The 23,138-nt window shown below is 45.5% G+C and overlaps 1 protein-coding gene across 2 annotated transcripts in view; it reads left to right on the top strand.

Moving 5' to 3' along the window:
- The first annotated feature begins 978 nt into the window (after positions 1-978).
- The window catches only part of SYNDIG1 (synapse differentiation inducing 1), a 74,254-nt gene continuing 52,094 nt past the window's right edge, over positions 979-23,138 (top strand). For both annotated transcript variants that reach the window (XM_027902623.1, XM_027902624.1), the window contains exons 1-2: positions 979-1,084; positions 13,808-14,377. In XM_027902623.1, coding sequence (XP_027758424.1) covers positions 13,898-14,377 — 480 coding nt within the window. In that variant the 5' untranslated portion in view covers positions 979-1,084; positions 13,808-13,897. The remainder of the gene's footprint in view (positions 1,085-13,807; positions 14,378-23,138) is intronic.

The raw sequence follows: 23,138 nt of genomic DNA, 5'->3' as shown, positions 1-23,138 counted from the left end.
GCAAAGATCTGGCATGGCTTATTTTGGGAGTATGAATAACAAATAATAGGCAAGCAGGGAGAGAAAACAGCCTTAACCCTGAAAGAGAGGTGGAGGCAACCAAAATGCACCAGGGTTACACATCCTCTTGTTTCCCTGCAGTGGCAAAGGAAAGCAGTGATCTAAAAGGGGCACGTGATCTCCAAACAACATTTTGAGCCAGGGATGTTTAAGCATCTAGAAGAGTGGTGACAGAGAAGCTTTTAGGCAAATGACTTGGCTATCAGGCCTCTTAGGGATGGAAAGAGGAATGAATGAACGCTGCTTACGCACATTATGCACAGTTATTAGGAAAGTTGGGAACACCCCTCAATGCCGCAGCCCGGTGTGTCCGTCACTATGCTAAAAAATAAAACACAAATAAAATAAAGTTCTTCAGACCTGCTAGAGCTTCCGCATCGCCCTGGGGAGCTGTGCCCAGCTCCATGCTGGCAGGTGCTGTGTGGGTGGGTGAGCAGTACCGGGGGCCCTCTGCGGCAGGCCAAGGTGTAGGGTCAGCCAAAGCTGGGGCGAGCGAACTCGATGCCTCTGAAGAGTCGCCGAGCTCCGGTGGGTGGGGAAAAAAGGAGATCCCTGTCTAGGAGGAAGGCCCAGGGAGGAGGACGAAGGATGGGGTGGGGAGGGGGCAGAGAGGGGCGGGTTTTGCTATACTCCCCCGAGGTGGGGGCTATACAACAGGGTATGGAGGCTGTTCCTGCTGCAGAAGGAAAGTTGGACGCACTGCCACGCAGGGCTGATTCTCCTGCCTCTCTCCTTCTCCCTCCCTCCTCCTCCTGCTCCTCCTCCTCCTCCTCTTCCCCGCGAGTTGAGCGCACAGCACAGCCAGGCGCTGCAGGCGGCGCAGCCCCGCCGGTCGATCGCCTTTTCCCGGTTCCGGTCCCGCTCCCGGCCCCGCTCCCCCGCCGCTCCTCGCCGCCGCAGCCCCCGCAGCCGGGATGCCGGCGGGCAGCGCGTCCGGGCTATGAGCCGCCGCCGGCCCGGAGCTTCGCCACCCCTCCGGCAGCCCACAGCAGGAGCACCGCGCTGCGGGTCACCTTGCAGGGAGGTGAGTGACCACCCCCCATCCCGTCCTATCCCATCCCCTCCGGGGAGCGATCCCCCAAACCCCCTCCCGCTCCCTGCGCCGCGTACTCCGGAGCGGCGCCGCCGGGCTCGGAGCGGAGGCGGGAGCACCGCGGCGCCCGCAGCTGCCGCGGCGGAGTCTCCGGGGGGAGCCCCGGGGAGCGCGGGGACTGGGGGGAGCCTGCCTTCGCCTTGCGGTGGGGCGCTGCCCGCAGAGGTGCTTCTCCGGTGCCCTGGTGAGAGTCGAAATTAGCATCATCTGCCCTCTGCGCCGAGGGTCTGGGGAGGGACAAGCTTTTCCAGTGCCTTGGCGAGGTGTGGGTTGGGAGCACTGGATGGGAGAGCGTGCATGGGGTCCTCCTTTTCCCTTCCCTCCTCTTCCCCGTGAAGAATCCCCTCCAGCGCACTGTGGCAGAGCATCTTTCCCTCCCAGCTCCCTGCCAGCCCAGGGCAGTCTCTGGCCCGGGAAGGGGGAGATGCGGCGGTGCGCGGCCCCGTGCGGGCTGCGTGGTAGAGCCGGGGGGCAGGAGGCAGAGATGCTGGGCTCTTGACAGCCACAGCTGCCCGTTCCCCTCACTATGCTGCTCCAGAGGGGCCGGACTGAATTTCTTTTCCTTCCCGTTCTTTAGTTTGCCAGCAGTGATAGCTAAGTTGAAGAGAGGGATGGTTGAGGCAAGGAGACGGCAGTGGTCCCTGCTATTCGGTGGCAGAGAGGGGTTGACCTTGGGTAAGTCCCTCGTGCCTGCCCCATCCTTCTGGATAGGGTATCACTAAAGCATCCCGCAAGGGTGTCAGCCCCTTCAGTAGGAAGAGGCTGGTAAATGCATTGAAACCTTTCTGGAATTAGTAATTCAGGAGTGCAAGCCTTCCTGGGACAGGACTGGTACTGCTTGCTGGTCAGGAGTGCGCTGCAGGAGAAGAGGTGCAGGGGTCTATGTGGGACTGGCGACGGTGATGGGGTTTGACCCTCGCTAAGAACATGGAGCTACCTAGTGGCAGGAGTTGCTTCGGAGAGCAATCTGTTGAACTGTGACTTCAAAATCACTGGAGGGAGGCTGTAGTCAGTGTGTAATGAAGGAGAAAGAAGAAAAAAAAATCTGAACTTTCCAGGGAGATTAAATATTCAAATTACAATTAATTAGACATTAATCCAGCGTAAACAGAGCATTAAGAACAATTAAAAGGTGCTTTGATATTCTTAAACTCAAGATGATGCATTAACTGGTACTTACAGGGGGATTTTTTTTGTATTATAAAATGCAGTCAGAACAGAGATGCGCTTTTCTACATTCATGGATTTAAATTATTTGCTCTTAATTATAGTTAATGAGCTATCATCTTCAAAGTAGCTGCATGTAGATGCTCCATAATAATTTCAAATTGCCTCACTCCTAAGAATAGGGCATTGCTGATTTTACAGGATAAGCTGACATTTTATTGGCAGTTTGGTAACTACAGGTCATGCCAGGGTGCATGTAGGATAAATGCATTTGTAGGAATTAAATGAAGTCTCCTTTTATTAAGTCGGCAAGCAGACATCTCACACCACTGGTGCCATATGCTCTGGAATAAATCTCACACACATGGGAAGGTTTTTCCTTATACAAATTAAGGTGCAATGCAGGACGTAGTGTATGCAGGCACCACCACAACACATTTAACTTGATGAAGGCTGCTCTTGGGATTTAAAATGCGTTTGCTTCTGAGGATAGTAGTTAGGAAAAGGTGGAATATAGTTGGATAAGGGTTTTTATCTTTCTCTCTAGTGTAAATTTGTATCTGCAGCCAGCTATAATTGTGTCCAAGAGAGTTTTTTAATGCCACCTGTATGGTTATTAAGATTGCGGATTGCATATTGGGATTTCCAAATTTTGTTTTCGTCACCTTTGAAGATGAATTTTTACAAGTTACTGTTTGTATGGTGCAAATGGAAAAGAACTGCAGAGGTGCGTACAGGAGGAAAATACTCGGTGTGTTCAGTGGCTTTGCTTTGACAAATGTGAATAGCGTCTCTGTGTAAGTGTGTGAGTGTAGCTGTTCATGTCCTCTGGCTATCAAATCAATTGTTTCTGGAAATTCTTTCTCTAGTAAGAGTGGGAAACTACTTTTGAGTAAGGGGATCACAGCAAAATTCTTGTCTTCAGATGTAAATGCCTGTGACCTTGAGGATTTAGGTGGAGCTGATCTAACCTGTAGCAACTAAGAAGCGAAAGGTTTTGTGCTTTGAATTTCGTGTCATAAAATTGGTTATTTTCTCTGGACTAGCAAAGACATTTTGAAGTAGTGGTGCAGTACATGAGAGGTGTGAGTCCATGCATGCCTTTAGCACTCCCAGTTTTATATATGGTATCCCTATAGATGTTTATCTGTATGTGTGTATCTATATAAAACCTGAATGTGTAAAGTTTCCTCATTTACCAACCATCCAAATCCATGCTGTAAAGTTATTTTTGTCCTTACACTCTAAGATTTTAATTCACTGGGGCACGAGAAGATTGAACTGACTGTTCACATCAAGTTGGTATAATTCTAGTAGGGACGTATGTGCTTTGACTGACTGCTCAGACTCATTAAAAGTCCTCAGAGAGAATTAAGAACTTTGAAATGGTGTTTTCAAATGGATAATTTCCTTGGAAGACAGTCATAGAATCACAAAATGGTTTGGGTTGGAAGGGACCTTAAGATCTTCTAGTTCCAAGCCCCCTGCCAAGGTCAGGGACACACCTTCCATTAGATCAGGTTGCTCAGGGCCCTATCCAATCTGACATTGAAAACTTCCAGAGGTGAGGCATAATCAAAGAGTTCAGCTCCTTTAGGAGGGACCTGACTTTCCTAGATTCCTTGAGACATCTGGCCTGGTGTCAGGTCCTGCAGGACTGATGTGCTCAGCATGCTTCTTCAGGATATCTCCCACAGCAGCTCCCTGCTACATGCATTGTCTTATCTAGTCCTCTCCCAGCATGTGGTTGTCTCCACATCACCCACCCACCTACCTTCCAGCTCCTATTCTTGTGCTCTTTGCAACAAAACAATCTCTCTTCTTCCAACTGCATGTAGCTTGCAAGATCATGGAGATAGTGTTGTGTTGTGGATATGCTGCCAAATAAACGTCTGTGCCTCCCATATAAAAATCTCTGGGGTCGTTTGTTCCTTCTCCTCCCAGAGGCAAGAGGTGATAGGGTTTTTCATCATGTTCAGGCAATGCCCTGAGTCTAATGCAGCCCCTTATCCCTTCTGGTTTCTGCAGGGAGGGGTGAGTACAGGGTTAAGAAAGGTCGGTAAAGGTCACTCTATGCCCACTGATGCCACTGCTCAGTGTTTCTCTGTCTGCCCTATCTGCCTCCAGCTACCAGTCTTGCTATGGCTAAATCACTTATTCTGTAAAGCTTTTGTCCCACAGCACATTCCTAGCTTTGCAATTCTTCTAGCGCCTGATGAAGCACGGCTGATTTTATTGCCCCAGCAGTGGCTGCTTAATCTAATCATCCTCGCCCTAATGAACTGGCACTAGCAATTTTACGGTATCACAGAAGTGTTTTTCGAGCAAAGTGACTTACAACCCTGGGGTGCTTTGTTTGGGGTGGGAAATAGAGAAACCTTCATTTTGCACCAAGTCGGTACCACCAGGCTGTCTTCCTGTTCTGTCATCTCTTTATTTATCATTCCCGCTTCAGGAATATCTAAAGCCCCAGCCTACAGCATAGCATTGGTAGGTTACGTGCAGAAGAAGTGCGAGGCAGGCGTCTTGTCCTTCTTTGCTTCCTGCATGCAGTGTGGGAATGCAAGCAGAGCCAGATAAGCAAGGTGTGTGCAAGAATCAGGAACTCTGGGGGCTTGGCTGCCCATCAGGAATGAGACTGATGGGCAGTAGGGTCAGTCCCGGATCCACATTTTGATGTTTCTGTGTGTGGTCCAGCCTGGTCACAAACACAGTTAAACAGGGATTTTAGGTCAAATGGGAGGCACTGGAGTCAGCCAGCAGGCAGATCAAGAGGGCCAGGTGAATCTGTGATGTTGGTATTCCTGGTAGAGACTCTTGTGGTTCTTTTAGAAGCTCTACTTTGTGCAGCAGGGACTGTGCCTTGCTGTGGCTTTCTACGGGGCAGAGCATCAGGTAGCATCTTCTAAGGTGGAGAATTTAAATTCTGTTGCAACACAAGTCACCACTAAAATTAGGCAGAGGGTCTTGGTGATAACTTAGCCTTTCCCAGACCTTTAAATCTAGACTCACTCTCAGAAACTATCCAGACTCTGTGCAGAGACCAAGAAGACTGAGACAGTGCATCTTTTCACCTAAGCATGAAGCTTGTCCATCATGTAAATATGCAATGGAACGGGCAGTTCAACTGTGCATCAGTCTTCACTCTGCAAAACATGGGTCGTGGTTGAATCCACAAGATCAATAGTTCTGGACCAAAACATGGCATGATAAGTGTGGATCTGAGTCGAACTTTCCCCAGAAGCCAGAGCAGCTCCTGGGCAGAGGCTGTGAGTGCTTTTCACTCCATGCAGGAGGGTCATGGTACTCACGTGGGAAGTTTTTCCTCAATGAGGACCCTCTGAACAATTAGGGATACAATTATACACCCCAGAGAACAGCTATATTCACTTGCTTTGGAAGTGAAAGGCAGCACAGTTTTCTGCTCTTCAGGTTGGCAGCCTTCAGCCTGACCACACTGCCGAAGGCAGCGAACTGAGATATTTCTCTGTGCGTCTATTTATTATATCATGATATAATGATTCATAACATAATTATATTTTAGTTTTATAGCACTGGGCATAATCACAGAGTTTTACGGAAAAGCTTTTTGGATGGATGGATGGATGGATGGATGGATGGATGGATGGATGGATGGACGGATGAATGGATGGAGGGAGGGAGAAGAAATGTCAGTTTAGTCTTCTGTTGGGAGAGATATGTCTTAAAGCAAGAATCTCTCCTCATGACTCAATCTCCCCTGTTTGAAATGGGTGAGGGGAGCTCACAAGTGAGGCTGGATACATTTGGGGTTGTCAAGTGATCCTTTTCTGCAGTGTTGGGGAGCCTCTTAATCCAGTGATCCAAGCCAGTGTGATGTCATCCTTTGCTCTGTGTGCTACTGGATAGCCAAGCTCAGAGTGGAGGGTACATATTTACAGTCAAGAGAGAAGAAAACACAAGAGAAGCATGTGTCTGCCACATGTACAAAAGGCTTTGCTCCTGTGGAGATGCAGTGTTAGGGCAGGATCCAGGTGTTTTATAGTTTCACACTGAGCTCACCAGCCACATGGTCAAAGCTGATTCTTAGCTTTCACATGTTCAGATGTGGTCAGGGAGCTGATAATAGGTTTCTGACACTGAGCTTTCCCGAACTGCCTTGTTGAAATGAATGTCTTGCTTGAAAAATGCACAGAGCCTGACTTTTTGACTGCTTTCACTTTGCAAAGTAATTGCCGTAAGTTGTACAGGTGTCATGGTGTTTTTACTCTGGTGCCTTCCATAAGAGGCAGGGTTGTTTACATCACAGCAAGGTGCTGTTAGTCAGGTCAGTTATTTATTATCTGGAAAGTGCAGTTTTGTCATTGAAGGAAGAAAGTTGTGAATTCAGACTGACCTCCACAAAGAGTCAAGGTTGACAAAGTCAGGAAGGAAGATTGCTAGAAAAGCCTGAATGTATTTTTTGTTTGTTTGTTTTGTTTGTTTAATTAGAGACAACTTGAATTAAAAACCAGTTTGTTCAAATAAAAATAAATAAACAAAACATTACATTTTGGCTCAGGCAAGATGCTTCCATCTGCTCAAGAGGAAATATTTTGTTGCAGGGATAACATTTTATGTTTTAGGTCAATGCAAGGTAATTCCTCCTTGCTCTCCCACTCTGTTCTTTAGTTAAGTTACTGAATTAAGCAATCAATTATTCAGGCAGATCTAATACGCATATGGTAATTGTTTCCACATTTAAATATATCTCTGGACAGGCAATCAAGAGACCTGGATTTTATTTCCAACTCTTCTACTCTGTTCAACATGACCTTGGGTGTTTCATTGTACTCCAAGTTCCTCCTCTTCAGGGAAGGACATGCCCACATTTCACAGTGGGTTTGCTGCATATTGGTAATACTAAAATAGCATGGAGGTCTTTTTACTTCCACTGTTAGCAATGAAACCTTTAGTTATCACTAATGCATGAATTCCTAATTTTCCCAATGTGAGTTAGTTGCACTGCCCTATAAAATTCCCTGTAGTTTACTTAATAGGGCAAAAGGAATTTCAGCTGCTGAAATACAGCATTCCCTTAAAACAAAACCTACTTTAATGAGCCCAGCTAAATCAAAGAAGAAAAAATACAAGTGGGAAATATTTTTCCCTTCATTTCATTAAATATTTCACTTTGTAATCAGCTCTCCAGATCCATTTATTGTCTGTGATTTCTCTCAAGCAATGGTCCGTGTTTGTTGTTGCAGTTTCTAAATGTCTGAAATACCTCAAACCATGCTGAAGCCTATTGTGTTGGGCATTAAAAACTCCCTCTTACATGAAAGCTTGTGCCAGGAAACCTGCAACCTCCAGACCTCTCTTGATGTGTCCTTTTTCAGGCTGCAGCGCTCACCATTTGACTTTCCTGCTCTTCAAGAAAGCTTTCTCCTCTCTTCTTTCTCTGTCTTGGCAGTGGAAGAACCAACATCAGGCCCGGGGCATTTTGTTGAATCTGGCAGTCATGAGGCTGAATCAGTTTCTGGTGGTGGCACAGCCCTGTGAAGGGTCGTTATTGACGCCTCTTTCCGTGCTGTGTTAGAATTAGAATCACTGAGGGATTGGCAGAGGGATGTGGGAGCAGTGAATGTCTTTTTGGGAGCGTAGGAGACAGCTGGGAATCTGTAAGGATCAGAGGGAGTTGAATCGTAGGATAAGTAAGTTGAAGGAACCTCAGGAGGTCTCTAGTTCTATTTCATGCTCAAAGCAGGGTCATCTATGGGGTCACACCATGCTGCTCAGTGGGTCTTGGAAATCTCCAAGGATGGAGACTGCAGGACCTCTCTGGGCACCCTTTTCCCATGCTTGACTGTCTTCGTGGGGAAAAGATTTCCGTTGATATCCAAGACTCCCATGCAGAAGCACATGAGATTTTTGAGTCCTTTCTCCTGGTTGACGATCTGCAGGAAATGGCAGCGGGTACAGCTGCAAGACTTGACAGCAGATAGGAACTCTGCCTTCAGCCTCACCGTGACTTTCCTTCATCTCCTGCCAATAAACCAGGCTGTTGGGCTTGTAGTGCTTGGTCTGGCTGAATGAGTGTCTTTCTGGTCTGCTGTGAGAAGACGGCTTGGACTTGTCAGCCATAGTCTACTATTTCAACTGAGTTGCTTGTTCAGAATTCAAGGTTTCTGAATTCAGAGTTCCTGAATTGCTTGTTCACGCAGGACTTTGGGTACATGAAAGGGATCTCCAGAAGGCTGAAACACCCTTAGGCTATGCTTGAGCTGTGTAAAGTCCTGTGGAAAGAGGAGGAAAACAGCATCCTGCCAGGTCACAGGAGAGCAAAGGAGTTTTGGAATGGTGGGCAGTAACAGAGCTAGCTTCTGCTTCTTGTCTGCCAGAACCTGGGGCACAGCATTTAGCTGTTCTCCCCTTGTTCTCTCTACAGCTGGCATTTCTCTGTCTCACACCCGTTTCTTAATTAGTTTGTCAGCCACTGTCATCAGAGCAGGAGGCTGCAGAACACCCAGCAGAGCGTAGCTCTCATTGCAGCTACTGTAGCTGGGCTCTGCTGTAACACAAGTGATAGCTTAATAAACCACAGCATTGCAGACTAAATATCTTGGCACTGATCACTGCTTCTTTCTAAAATAAAAAAAGAGGGGGGGGGAAGAAGTGCAAGAAATTGGAAGGAGTAAAGTTTACAATAATAATGAATTCACTTTTAATACTAGAGACCTGGGTAAAAAATTCTAATCCCCAAGGTAAACATTAGATTGAAGGTTGATGTACTTATCTGTTGGAACTCGGTTTTCCCTTCTGGTTCCTGCTTTAAGTCTGAAAATGCAGAATTATTTTGGTTAGCCTTAGTACCAGTGACTGATTTCTGGGACACATTGAAACTGCAGACAGATGAAACCTGAATAAAACCAGTTAAATTAACTCTGCATATTGGAGCAGACCAAACAGCTCTCTTATTGAGAGGGCTCTGGTGAGTTTCATTTTCTTGTCAGCATCATTCTGAAACCTCACTGCAGTCCTAGGTAATGAGAGAAGCCTTTTTCCTGAGTATTGAAGCCCTGCAGAGAAGGCATCCTCCAGTTTCCTCAGGTGGTCTGTTAGAGGTTATCTTCTCAGGCGCACTGCCATCTGGAGATTCTGGGCTGCAGTTAACCTGGAAATTGGGGCAATCTTAATTTTAGGACCTGCCTGTGAGTCACAGGCATGTGAGCCTGGCCCAGGTCACATGAGAGAAAGCCCTTAGTGAAAGTATAGTGAGTGAATCCATGTCCAAGGAGTCCCTGCAGGCAGGACACAGGCCCTGAGCCATTGCAGAAGCACTTGCTGCCTTTTGCCCCTAAGCATCACTCGTGACCATGTGCCGTTCTCTGTCGCACCTGCATCTGTACCTGAGGGATTCATTTCACCTGCTTCACTCCTGTAAAGGTTAGTATTAAGCTGAGAGGTCTGTCTTGTGTTTTAGAGGGGTATTGTGACTCCGAAGGGAGACTGAGCCCACCGGACCTGCGCACCTTGCGTATCTGCAATTAATTTCTCCCAAGAAACATGCTCAGGTGTCTGCAGTAGGTGAAATGGGAGCTGAACTGAGGCTCCAGGATGGGGTGTAGGCTGGTTCCCAGTGTGCCAGTGACTGACAGCTGCTCTGGGGGTGGCCAAGGAGGCTCCAGGGGGCTGACGCATGGACCAGGGCACTATTTCACCTTCATGAAATTCGACCCATGCATACACTTGAGTTGGACCAGGCCAATAATTAATATAATAATCCAGTATCTCACAGGCTGACAATGCTCTTAATCCTGCCTTTTCATTGATGAAGGATTTCTCAGTACCTCAACTGTTTCCCTGGACAGCAATTGACCTTGTTTCAGCTATGCATCAAAATGCACTGGCAATCAAGATACTATTGATTTAAACCTAATGGCCAGCCACTCATGAATTTCACCCAGAAAAGAAAAATCAATGCCTCATTATTAGCGCTATTATTATTGTTATTTATTATTTCCTCCCCCCCCCTCCCCCCCTTTAAGGTAGCATAATCAAAAGGCATAAGAGACTTACCAGCCTCTTACCTTTAAGCAATACATTTGCAGGGCTGAGAGCATTGGGTCAGGTTCTGGTAAAGTAGCCAGCCAGTTACAGATGGAAATGGCTCTAGGATTAAATAACTCTGTTTGATTGCATGCTGCCATATGCATCTCTCTGCTGACCTTCCCTGAGGCATGCTAGCTGCACTGCTATGTGAGACTCTGAGAAGGATGTCTTGGACAATGCATTATCTCTATTATTGGACGAACTCTGTGGGGGAAGGATCTCCCTGTCTTCTCCTTGCCTCTTTTCAGATGTTTTCTTCTCCTTCTCCCCCATCCCTAAGGGAAGGTCTCTCTCAGAATCTGCAGGACTGGTTTACAAGGCTGGTTTAAATGCACAGCAGGTAAGCAGCTGCCAGATAAATCCTTGGTAGGACTGAGGAACACGAATTGCTCTATCCTGTCTAATAAGTGAAGGATGCCAGGATGAATTCTGTTGTCCATAGGCTGAATGGTCCCACATCAGTTTTGTTCATGCTGCTCAATTCTCTTACCTGCCAAACCAGGGTGGTTTTTCTCTTTGGGCTTCTCAGATCAGGCATGCAACTTACTTACTTCAGAGTAAGTGTTATCTGGAGAGGGCACAGGTTGAAGCCAGGCAATATAAGTCTGTAACATAGTGATTCTCAGTTTCTTGGGATGATAGAGACGTCATTCATAGTGTCAAGAGCAGCCCTGGTTTAAGTATTTTTCATACTCTTGTCTGCAATCACTCCAAATGCTTTGGAGCAAAATCACCTTTTGTAACAATATTGAGTCTTGAGCCTCCTTTTAACCAGGGACTTGGCTCCTGCATCATATAAGCTGATGATCACTAAAGAGGAAGGGATTGTATGGGGCAGTCCTGTGACAGTGACACTGTCATCCCAGTAATATTCTGAAGTGCTCCTGGATTTGCTGCGTATTAGCAAGACTAAAATAGCAAGGAGGTCTTTTTACTTCCTCTGTTAGCAATGAAACCTGTAGCTATCACTAATGCATGAATTCCTAATTTTCCCAGTGTGAGCTAGTTGCGTTGCCCTATGAAACCCGCTGTAGTTTACTTGGAAGAGCAAAAAGTCACTTTAGCATACTGAAGCATTGTCCCCTATGGCCCAGGTTTTGCTGCAGCCATTGATGCAGTGGCAAACTGTTGACCTCTTCATACATTTTTGTGGAAGGCAACGTGTTGATCTGTGTATCTTCTTCCAATTTCTGCTACATCTGTGGCATGCTCCTGCTGACCGTTTCAGTTTGCTTGGACAAATGGCAGGCCTTGTGAGGTGGTTTGCAGTTTTGGGTGAAGTCTCTCTGGCTTCAGGGGAGTTGATTGTTGGTGTCACACATCAGGAAGTCTTTTACTTTCAAACCAGCTTGGGGGAACTGAGCAAAGTCCACAAACTTGCTCTTCAGTTGTTGACTTTTTCTCAGCTTCTGCCACTAATGATGTACTTTCATTTTGTTCTTTTGGGAGAGGTTGGAGGAAGAAGTAGAAAGTTTGTGGGCAAGCTATGGGAGGCATAGCAGAATGATCCTGCTACCTGGATTACATACTTAGCTGGGTAAAGCAGCAAGTGTTCCCCAGTTGAGGCTGTGGCTGGGTCCCCCATAATCTCTGTAGCAGCCCACAGGAGATCATACCGGCTGCCAGCACTCAGTGGGGAGCAGCAGGTGGAAGGTTCTTGTTCCGCAAGCACCAGTCCTGAGGCCAATGTGCTGATACCCACTCTTGCCTGCTGAACTTTGCTTGCTTCTTCCAAAAGCAGCTCCACCTCACACCAGTACCTCTGTGCTGACATGGCCTGATGCCACCCCCCACTGGGAACAGGAAGAGGGCGCGGTCCTATATTCATTTAGCACAAGCATGGTTGCATATGGAAATGAGTTTTTCCTGGAAAGGCATGGCATCCGCTCTCAATTTTATCTGGTGCAAATGGCTTTTGGACTAACCCTTTGGTGAAACCAAGCTTCCAAGCTCATCTGCAAATTGGTTTAATTTTTGCTCACAGGTTCCCCAGGTTTGAGGCTGAGAGCTGTGTATTTTCTGCTGTGTAGCTTTCCTGTTGGTTAGCTTAGGAGAAGCACCGAACTATTTCACAACACAATCAAATGGGTTTTCTGCATGTTAAATCAAGTGCTGTGAATGTAAACATGTGAGCTCTCTTGTACGTTAGACGTGGTTTTTGTTTCATTAATAGTGTTAGAACAGAAGACCAGCTCTTTGAATGGTTTAGATATCTCTTGCATTCAAATGGGAGACTGCTGGTATTTGAAGTTTGGAGTTACTTATAGAAAATAAAATTAAGCTTTTCCTAGACGTTGCTCTGTTAGAGGCTGTCTGATATGAAAGGGAAATAGAGAGAATGCATCAAGTAAAAATAATACATATGTATGTGTGTTTGTATGTGTCATTCTTGGTTTCCTCCAGACAGCACACTGGGGATAGGTAATCCTACTTTAATAATTTGGCCTTAGGGGATCTAGTATGAAGCTCTTTGAAGCCAGGAGCATTTCTGTCATTTCTGTGGTCAGGCACAAAGACAAACCCCTGTATTTACTGTTGCTGTGGCAGATACATCCGTATTTCAAAAAGCATTTTCCTTTGGCCACCTCTGAGGAAAACTAGCAAAAACTAGCATCCTGGTGAGAAAGGGTTTGGCCTGGAAAAAAAGGTATTTTTTAGCCTTCTGAACTGTTCCTCTGATTTCTCATGCCATAGTGCAGTCCACACAATACAGAGCCTGACTGGCATTCAGGTGAGACAGAGGAGAACTTTCATTCCTGTGCAAAAGGAGACAACCAGTTCCCGGGGCACAAGTGACTGTGCATCCAGGCTTTCCAGGTGCATCTGTATGGGGATGGTCACACTGACAAGCCCCATGTCAGCCCTTCAGTCTGTTGCCCTGAACAGCCTTGGAGGAATTGGAAGAAGTAGGCCACCCAGAGCAACTCAGGGGATTTCAGACCCTGTCTAGAGGAGTTTGGGATTTTTTTTAATTCCTCTGGGTAAGATCTGATCTCACCTTCCCTGGGTGCTTTTTTTGGTTCATTTTAAGAACACGTCCTGCTTATTTTTCTTTGGATGAGTTTCCAAAGGATAGTAAAGCACTTGCCAAGGGCGAAGGGTGGCTGCAGACACTGACACCTTAACACACCAGCTGCCTGCCCTTTGCAATTGCAGATTTCTGAGAACAGAAACCAGTCCTTTTATTTTGGGGGGATTTTTTGTTTGTTTGGGTTTGTGGGTTTATTTTTGGGTTGGTTTTTTTTGCTCATTTTTGCCATTTCTTATAACTCTCCAAGTGGGCATATATTGGAAGAATGTGCATGTGGGGTTCTATTTCCTGTTGAGATGATATGGAAGATAAGCTGATTTGAGTGCCATGATATGTTATGCATTGCCTTTGTCCTCACCTTGGTGTCGGTTTCCTTTCTTCATCAGGAAAATGGGAGCCACTGCCCCAGTGTGAACTGTCTCTAAGGTACAACAAAATAAAGGCCACCTGTCCCACTGCTTCAGACACCTCCTAGTATGGATGGCTTGGTTGAGCAGAACAGCGTCCTAATGCACAGTAAGATCACTGAAGCTGGGAAAAGGAATGGTTTAATTAATACAAGGAACTTAATGGCAGAGAGTGGAGATGGTCTGGTCTCTGTGTACCCGACCCCACAGAAACGGAGTCACCGAGCGGGCAGCCTGTCCTCTCCAGGCTGCCTGGAGAATGGCAGGAATGACCCTGTGCATCAGCTCCTGGACCCCAACATGCTGCAGCAGACGGTGGAGTCTCACTACCGGCCCAACATCATCCTTTACTCTGAGAATATGCTGCGCTCATGGGGTGAGAGCATTGGCTCGGAGTGCTGTGAAACTACCTTCATCGAGGACCGCTCTCCCACCAAAGACAGCCTGGAGTACCCAGACAGCAAGTTCATTGATCTGTCAGCAGATGACATCAAGATTCACACCCTCTCCTATGACGTTGAGGAAGAGGAGGATTTCCAGGAGCTAGAGGTCAGATGTCATTTGGGATATGTGGGGAAGGTTGGGAGGAGGAGGGCATATATGAGATTAAGCCTCCAGGAGCTGATCTGCAGCAGATCAGCTGCTTTGTAAGCTAGTCTGCATGGGATCTGTTCTATCACTTTCTCCTCCGACCAGACAGTGAATGATCACTCATTCTTATTTGTTGGGTAAAGTCCCAACTCTGTGGATACCAATGGCAAAATTCCCACTGGCCCTAATGGAGATCAGCATTTGCCTCCTGCATCTGAATGGACTGGTCAGAAACTGAAGAAGACTCATGTGCTTAAATACTGTGTAAGGTCAGGGCAGGGAGCATCTGTCCACTTACATGGAGCTTGTCTTACTCAGCAGGCCAACGTCTTCTGTTCCCTTCACCTAACTTGAACTGGGCATAGAGCAGAAGAGCAGAATATTTTACATACTTCATGTAAGATCCAAGTCCTGAAGACTCAAGCTTTGCTGGGAGTATTACTTATATTTAAGGCTCAAAAATAATTAACCACTGAATTTTTGCAAAGCCTTTCAGTTCTTTAATACCTCGAGATCACATAAAGTGCTATATATGATTTCCCAAGGGATTTCTTTTAATTCGGTGAGAAAATAGGCATTTTGGCAAAAGGTTCACTAGGCAACTACAACCAAGAGAAAGCATTCCACCCAATTTACACACCAGCTTAGTACAACCCATCATGTGATAAGTTACTCAAACAAGATTAGGGAAAAAGTAAAGAAAAAAAAAGAGGTTAAGAGAAGAAACAGGAGTAAAGAGAGAGAAGAAAAGAGAAGGAGTAAAGAAAGAGATTAGAATAAGAGAAAAATAGTTACTGCTGAGAATCCTTCACATGATGATGGCCAAAGAAGAGAGAGAAAGGAGGTGGGGGCTCTGTGTCCTTGTATTTATATGGTCTGGCCACTGTGGCCACCCCTCCCAGGGTCTCATTCACTGACCACTTAGAGCCCTCCAGGCCAGAGTGAGGGGTGGTGCAGGCAATCAGAGGCTCAAGGGGGCGTGGTGTGCGTGAGCTACCAGCCAGGCCTGTGGTTGACAGATCTGTTGTACGGCTTCCCTTCTGGGGCTGCCATGTCCGGCCCTGCCATATGGGCTTCAGCCTGGCCTGTTACCGTAAATTGGCAATAAAAAAACCCCTAATATTCAATTTGTGAGTGTTAGTGGTCAGGCATTCCTTTACTATCAGCGCTGGACACACAGGAGGATTGCTCCTCTAATCATGTGTATGTCCCTTCTTGGCTCAGTATATCTAATATTTACTTATAATTTTACATACTTAGTAAATATCTTACATATTCACTACTTCCCTTATAAAATTCATACTCTGATGGTTGTTTGGAGCTTGAACTTTACTTGAACTTGTCCGTTGAGCAGCGTATTTAGAGATGGTTATAAAGCACCTTTGTTCAGCATCTCTTAGCCAAAACCTGGATACTCAAGTTACCACTGCTTTAACTAAAGGATTCAGAAATTTGCTATTGCGTCACTACTTTAACAGAAACTTACATTGTAAAGGCTTATAGAAAATTACTAAACAATAGAGAATTATTGCTCTCATGTTTCTTCCCCCCCACATACACTGTTTGTTCTGACCCAGTAAATAATCCAGTGAGATTTGAATCCAGTCTTTCACACTGGCTCAGACACATAACATTTCTGTCTCTAAGTGAACTCAGAATTAGCAGCCCTTGGGTTTCAAGCTGCAAGGAATCCCATGTCTCTGAAATAAAAGATATTTTTCTGATGGAGTGAAACACTTCATTACATCCAAATACAATGTTTTCTTCTGTGTTCCCGTGCTTCCTTAATTGCTCACTGTAAAGTAATGGGGCAGACTATGGAAGAGAGAAGTGTTTTTCCCAGTGTGTGCCAGTAATGCCTCCACAGGGAAACAAAAAGTTTTCCTTCTGAGGCATCTGAGAGTGTTAGCTCAAATCGCACCCTTCTACAGCACTTCAGAATTGACTGTGGGAAGTATAATTTTCTTAATCAAAACAAAATCCCTAGCTGCTGTCTTTCTGCCCCAGTTTCTCTTGTGCAGTAGTAATACAAGTGACTGCAGCACACAGAATTGCCTAATGGTGTGATTGACACATCTGGCCTGACACTTAGGCAGCAAAAAAAAATCCCCCTCTTCTCAATCCAAATCAACAAGACCTTCCTTCCTTAGCCAGCTGTTGGAGAACAAGCTAAAAAAAGACTGGGAAAATAAGCAGGATAAGGAAAAATGTTTTATACCAAAAATGCTTTTCTTGATGGGATTTTTAAAGTGCCTTTGCAATATAGAACCCTCAGTCTCTTCAAAGTAGTACTGTAGGAGCTTGATCAGCTTTTCATGGAGAACATTTGTGTTTAAAAAACCAGCTGTAGAGCTTCCTTGCCTTTCTCAGATCTTAGGAGAAAGGAGACAGTGTTTGCAAATTTTGGTACCATGTTGTGATCATTTTCTGGGGTTCCTTCTTCTTTCTAACCTATTTCTCTGGACTGTAGCCTTCTGAAGTCATGCATGTCACTTCTTAAGTGGGTGTACTGTATCTGGCATCGTGGATTCCCAGCCTCACTTAACTCTTTGGGATGTTACTGCCCTAATAAACAGAGGGGTGTATGGACAATCATCCTGATCTCCACGTACAAAGTGCTCAGAAGAGGAAGACATTCATAAAGTACACGCCACCCATGCATCTTCCTCTCTGTCAAGGTTTCTTCTCCACTAGGAGAACAGAGCAAGGGAAGAGAAAACAAGGCATGTTTGGGTAAGAACCTGGTTAGTTGAAACCCCATGCATTGCCAGAAGCCTCTGCTTTGAGCCCGGTATACATCTTCATTGCTGTGCTACTTGGCCAACCCTGTACAGCACTGTGATTTTCACACTTTTCCATGAACCAGATCCAAATGATCAACCTGCTGCACTCAGCACAAGGGATCTCAGCATGAGGAGTAACTTCCATTCCAGGAAGGTCCAAATTTTGCAGATGCAGCTGGTCATGCAGAAAGATGGATAGAAGAGGAGAGATACATTTGGTAGCACAAGACCAGCAAAAAAGGTGACTGCTGTGCTGTGCTCCTCTGGTTCGTATGTGGTCATTGTGGCCAGATGCATGAGGGCCTCCTGGGCTTGGCTGATACAGAGGTTCTTTAGAGACCCAATGTCATGCATTAAGACATCAGGAATGGAATAAAAGTATTTAAGGGCAGCAGAATAAGGGAGTGAACCATGCCAGATGGTTTACTACATAAAAGTTTGGGTTTATGTCCAAATGAGAAAAACAGCACCTGAATCACACAGCACAAGTGTGTCCCACTAGTAAGATTTTTTTCCCCAGCAGTTACTGAAAAGAAGTAAATACCTTTAAAGTTGCTAACAGACTCAAAGTGGAGTGGAGAGGGTTAATACCAGGACTGAGAGTAGAAGTTAGAAGGGGAGCAATGGGAGAGGTGATATAGCAGAGGTGCAATGTTTGCTTCCCCACTGTGAGAGCCTTAAAGGATTTGATTCCACCCTTGAGGATGCAGACGTTGGTGCATATCATGCTGCATTGACTGTCATGCCACAGCTCATCAAAGCATGGGAGCTGCATAGTGCAGTACCAGTTCAGGGCTCAGTTCTTGTAAGGGTTTTTTATTCTAAAGTATTTGCTTTGTGACTTCTTTCCGGGGGTAAACTATAAAAACAGCCCCTTTTTGAAAACATTAAGAAATAAGGGAGCTTTGTGCAGAAGAGCTGTTGTACCTTGAAAACTGAGGGCTACCTCCTGCTCTCCACGTGTCAACGCAAGGCAAGTGGATTCCCAACTTAGGCATCTCAGTAAAATGCTTTCTTGAAGACAGAAAAACCGTGGGGTTGTGAGTCATTTCTCTTCCCCCATATCTCACTGGCACTGCCTGTCTTATAGCAGAGTGCCTGCCTAGGGTCTTTCAGAATGGATATTTAGTTTCTTAGAAATGCCAAAAAATTGAACTCATCATTTTGTAGTGAGCCCCTCCCCCCCCGCCATGTAATCTCTTCAGGAGGGACACATGCAGAAAATATTGCTGGTCAGACTGTTTCTGCCAGGATTTTGTTTCTGAAGAGAGCAGGGCTCTTGATAACCAGAAAGGTTGCTGTTCTCTTGCACAAAACTTTGCAGTAGAGAAAGGTTCTGAAAAACCCAGCTGGTTTGAACGACAGTGATTTCCTTTTGGTTTGAAGAGTTTATCCAGACAAGTTGCAGGGGTTGCTGCTCTGTTACCTGTGATCCTTTTCAGGATGTGTGTATCCAGCTCAGCATGTCACTGACAAGTTGCCTAGAAGGAGACACCTTCTTTCCTTCCCCGAGCCTGGGGACTCCAAAGAACTTGGGAGATATAGCAGGAGACATTCTAAGCAGGGTCCTACACATCACTGCAAAAATATGGGCACATTTAACTTACTTATTGGAGTTTGTTTTTACTAGGATTATTTCTCAGGTCCTCGTATGATGTTATTCAGTCTGCCTAAGAAAATCATAATTGTCTGGAGGGAAAAAACATTTCTGGAGCAGATCTCATTAACATATACATCCCTGCTTTGCTCCAGCAATTACTAAGCATGAAAGCAGAAGGCTGCACATTCTGTCAGGGCTTTAAACTGCTCTCTTTGGTGCCTATCTCTGAAATCAAATGATTTCCTATTTAGGTATCTCTGGATCCCTTATAAATATCTTATGAGTTCTTTATGCCACAACTCATAGACAGACAACTTGCCCAGTGAGGCGGCAGTGAAATATGACATGAGTTACAAGCTGAAATACCCTTCTCTCAGAGTTCATGTATAAATGCAGTGCCATCTTTTATCCAGAAACATCATTTGTCATATTACACTCCTATATTACTCCATATTACTGCTAGTTTCCCTCCTAACCTCTAGATAGATGGCTTATTTAGAGAAACCCAAGCTATTCATGGCAACAAATTAAATTATTCATATGTGTCACATAAAAGAATACATCTGCGCTCTCTCTGAAAACCCTTGCTCTTTTTCCCAGCAATTTCTGAAACAGTCTCTGAAAACAAAATAACTAGAATGTTCTGGGGAGTAAAAGAAGAAAGGAAATGTAGTGCTTTCAAGCTATACCTTTCTTCTTTTGTTTCCCTACAAATTACTGGATTCTGTTGTGAAACATCCTTTGGACCTCAGCATAAAAGTGTAGAGATAGAAGGTGGATCCTGTTCCAGCCAACCCCTCTTCTCTGCAACATGAGCAAAGACAGGGTCTTGTACCTTGTTTTCACTAATTCACTGGCCATGGTTGCACTCCTGTGAAGTGGGTGAACAGTATTTTTTCCATTCCGTACCTCAGGAATGGAAGAAAACAAGGCAATAAATGTTCTGCCCAAGCTCATCTAGGGACATGTAGTGGATCTGGGAAGATAATATTTGGGGTTTTGTCCCATGGCACATGCTCAGAAAAACATGTAGAGTGAAGAAGGGACATAGGGTAAGGGCACAGGAAAATACTGAAGATATTTTGACTCTTAGACCCATTCAAGTTTGTATGTTGTGTTAGTTTCTCTTGGTTGCTCAGATATACAGTCATGCTGCTCAATGATCTGACCCCACAGGACATACTTTATATCCCTAAGTTCCTTCACAGGAACATTATTCCATTCACAGGAACAGATTACAAGAGTGGTTACACTTCATTTGCATTTGATTTATTTTTCTCCTTTAAAGGAGAAGCCTCTCAAGTCTGGATACACTGAGCTCTGCCAAGGGATATTAACCTCTATTAGCCAGCTCTAGGTGAAAGGAGCATGGCTGGGAAGTCACCTTCAGCAGTCTCCAAGTGCCCTCCTATGAATCTTGCTAATAACTGCGAGGGCCCATGGCAATTCTCCTTTTCATCATCACTTCCCTGAGATTTCAGACTAGTGCTCTGCAGTGAGGTCTCTGGGCTCCAGCCTTGTAAGTGACAGAAGCTCTGGATGAGCTTCATGATATCATTTACAGAAGATGGAGATGGGGCCTGCCTCTTTGAGGACTACAGCACAAAGGGAGCTGTGTGAACCCTGAAGTGAAAAGAGGACAGTTGTGAAGGGCCACCCCACCCGCCCCAGCTTGAGCACCTTCTCCCTGCTGAAGTGGCTCAGTGAAGAGGGGTATCTCCCTAACTCTCCTTAACAGACAGTCCCAAGACCATCTGCTCTGCAGGAACCATGCAGTCTGGTTCCCCTGGCAGTAACCTGTGTCTGCAGACAGTGGAGGTCTTCGTCTTGCTGAGCAGGAGTGATGCCCCATGCTACAAAGGACAGCGTCAATGGAGTGCATTGAATTCACTGCACTGCACTCATCTCAACAGCTGACAGCAGAAGCTGCTGAGCGTCACTTCTCTGTAGCAGTTGTTGACCCACCTGCAAAGCCATGAGTGTGCCATAGTAGGCATGTGCCTTCCCCATAGCACTCATACAAATATTGGGGATGTTTACTTATGGTTGTGATTACTGAGAAGGATGTGATATAGGGACTATGGCAGCTGGCCTTTTTAGTGTGGATCTGTTTATTGCTGTCTGCAGTAATCCCTCTCCAGTGGCAATGAGCTAGATGCAAGTTACTGAGGAGCTGTAGGCAGACTGCCTGTTTGTGTCTAGAAAATATCACAAGGGATATGATAAGAATCCAGGGGGACAGGAGGGAGAAAGGGCTTGGACAGCTGCATCCAGCTTTTTAGCCCCTGATGTGTTTTGGTTTTGCAAAGTTATATATGAAAAGCTTTCCAAGCAAGGAGAGACCTCTGTGAGCCCATTCTGCAAGGCTGGCTACTTAACTGATAAGGCAAGTTTTAGACTGGGAGTTGGGGAAACAAGAGGAGCTGGAGCTGGTCAGAATTAGTGGATTGTGGATCAATTAAATACCTTTAAAACTGAAGGAGATCAACTGCAAAACTCAAAATGTTAAAAGAAATAAATAAACAGAAAAATAAATAGTACGTTGCTAGGACAAAGAATCCATGATGGCAACAGGCTTTAGAGACATCAACTCCTAAGTAAGAGATCATCAGTGAGATGCTGCTCAGTGATGAGTAAGTGTGTTGAGGCAGAGTAGTGATAAACTACACTTTTGGTGTGACAGTCACCATCCAACATGCTGCCTTTGACATCTGCTGCATGGAGGTGAACTCCTACTGCTTGTGGTAGAGCAAAAGTATGCAGTGTGCTGGTCAAAATAGGGCATCATGTTTAACTACATTACTGAGACAGGCATTGTGTGGAGGGAAACAGCACATCTTATAGCAGCATCATGAGCTGGTCTTTGTCAAAAACAGCCCACTGCACCATCTGGATTTGAGGCAGATCCCGCTGGGCCATATGAAAAATTAGTTTTGGATGCAGTGTGTGCATGCTACTGAATTGGTTGCTTTGAAGGAAAAAAGACTAATCCCAAAAGGACTGTTTCCTGAATATCCATCAGAGCTTGCTGGCAGCAGACCTTGTTGTCTGACATCTTCAGTGTGCTTAGCGTTTTAATACTGGAAGAGACTATGTGACCATCAACAAGTCATCTCTGATATGTCTCAGGCAGCCCCTGGCAGGCTGTCTGCAGAGCCTCTCTTTGCTCATAATGTCTCAGTTGAGGTAAAGCACATAGCTTTTAGGGGTAGCTAGCCTCAATTTAAGAAAGGGCTTCATGTAATAGAGAATCCATTACAACTGCAGAAAAGCGTTCATCACGATCTCTTTTAAAAATCTACACCATGTGTCTGCTCTTCATCTGCTCTGCCTTCGGTCACTGGGTTTCTTTGGCATTTCTGCCAAATGACAGAGCTGTCTCTGATCAGAAATTACCTACTTGTGCAGGCCCTTACAGACTGTGATGAGATTGCATCTTAAATTTATCTTACAAGTGAAGTTGGCTTCTCTCCTTTCTTCCTCTGTAGATGTTTTTCTGCAACCTGACATGTACCTTCTGATGCCTGATTTCTCCAACATGCTTGGGAAATGGGGCCCAAGAACTGGACCTATTATGTACCTGTCCTTAGTACTGCTCTTTTCCTTCCCTCTTTCTGGATCACATTCGTTCCTCCTCTGGTGCACTGTAGAGGAGGTTTATTTTCAGCTTGCCCTTAACTGGACACTCTAAGGACACACTAAGTGGTCCTTGTTGGGGCTGCTGCCTCATGAAACACAGCCAAAAGTGCGCACCCTGTGTTCAGGTCTGCGTACAGAGCCGTGCACTGTGCCAGGTGATTCCTACTCTCATCTCAAGCCATGGTCCTTTCAGCGATGGGGTGTCTACATGATTCAGTATCCCATCTTAAATATCCTCTTCTCTGCACTCATTTGCTGAAGAAGCATTATTATTCACAGAAGCAGCTTGTTGAATTTCACAGATTAAAATGTATCGATGTCTCAGCTTCATTCTATTAGTCTCTAGGGTGGCAACATTTGCGATGACGTTCAAGGATGACTTCTTATGCAGGCTATTTGGGAAGCATCAGAATTAGCCCCTTTGAATACAGAGGTGGAGTTTTCCTGCTGAATTGTCTAGCACCTAAATTCCAGCTGCTGCAAAATCCCACGCATTCCAGCGTGGACAGATCCCTTATCCCAACAAAGTTCAGTTCTCCTCTTCGTCCTTTGTCACATCCATAGTTCCTGCAGAAATCCAGTTTATGTTCTGCCCACATCACCCATACATAATGCATTTTAGGGCTTCAGAAATATGCACCATTGAAAATCATGCATATATAGGAGGGATGTCATAGGGGAGGGGAGGGGAGGGGAG

The sequence above is a fragment of the Empidonax traillii genome, unplaced genomic scaffold, assembly GCF_003031625.1.
Source record: "Empidonax traillii isolate 1590-97213 ecotype Southwest subspecies unplaced genomic scaffold, ASM303162v1 scaffold892:size253994, whole genome shotgun sequence".
Taxonomy (NCBI): Eukaryota; Metazoa; Chordata; class Aves; order Passeriformes; family Tyrannidae; genus Empidonax; species Empidonax traillii.
Note: the sequence above shows the minus strand (reverse complement) of the source record. Positions and strands in the feature narration are given on the sequence as shown.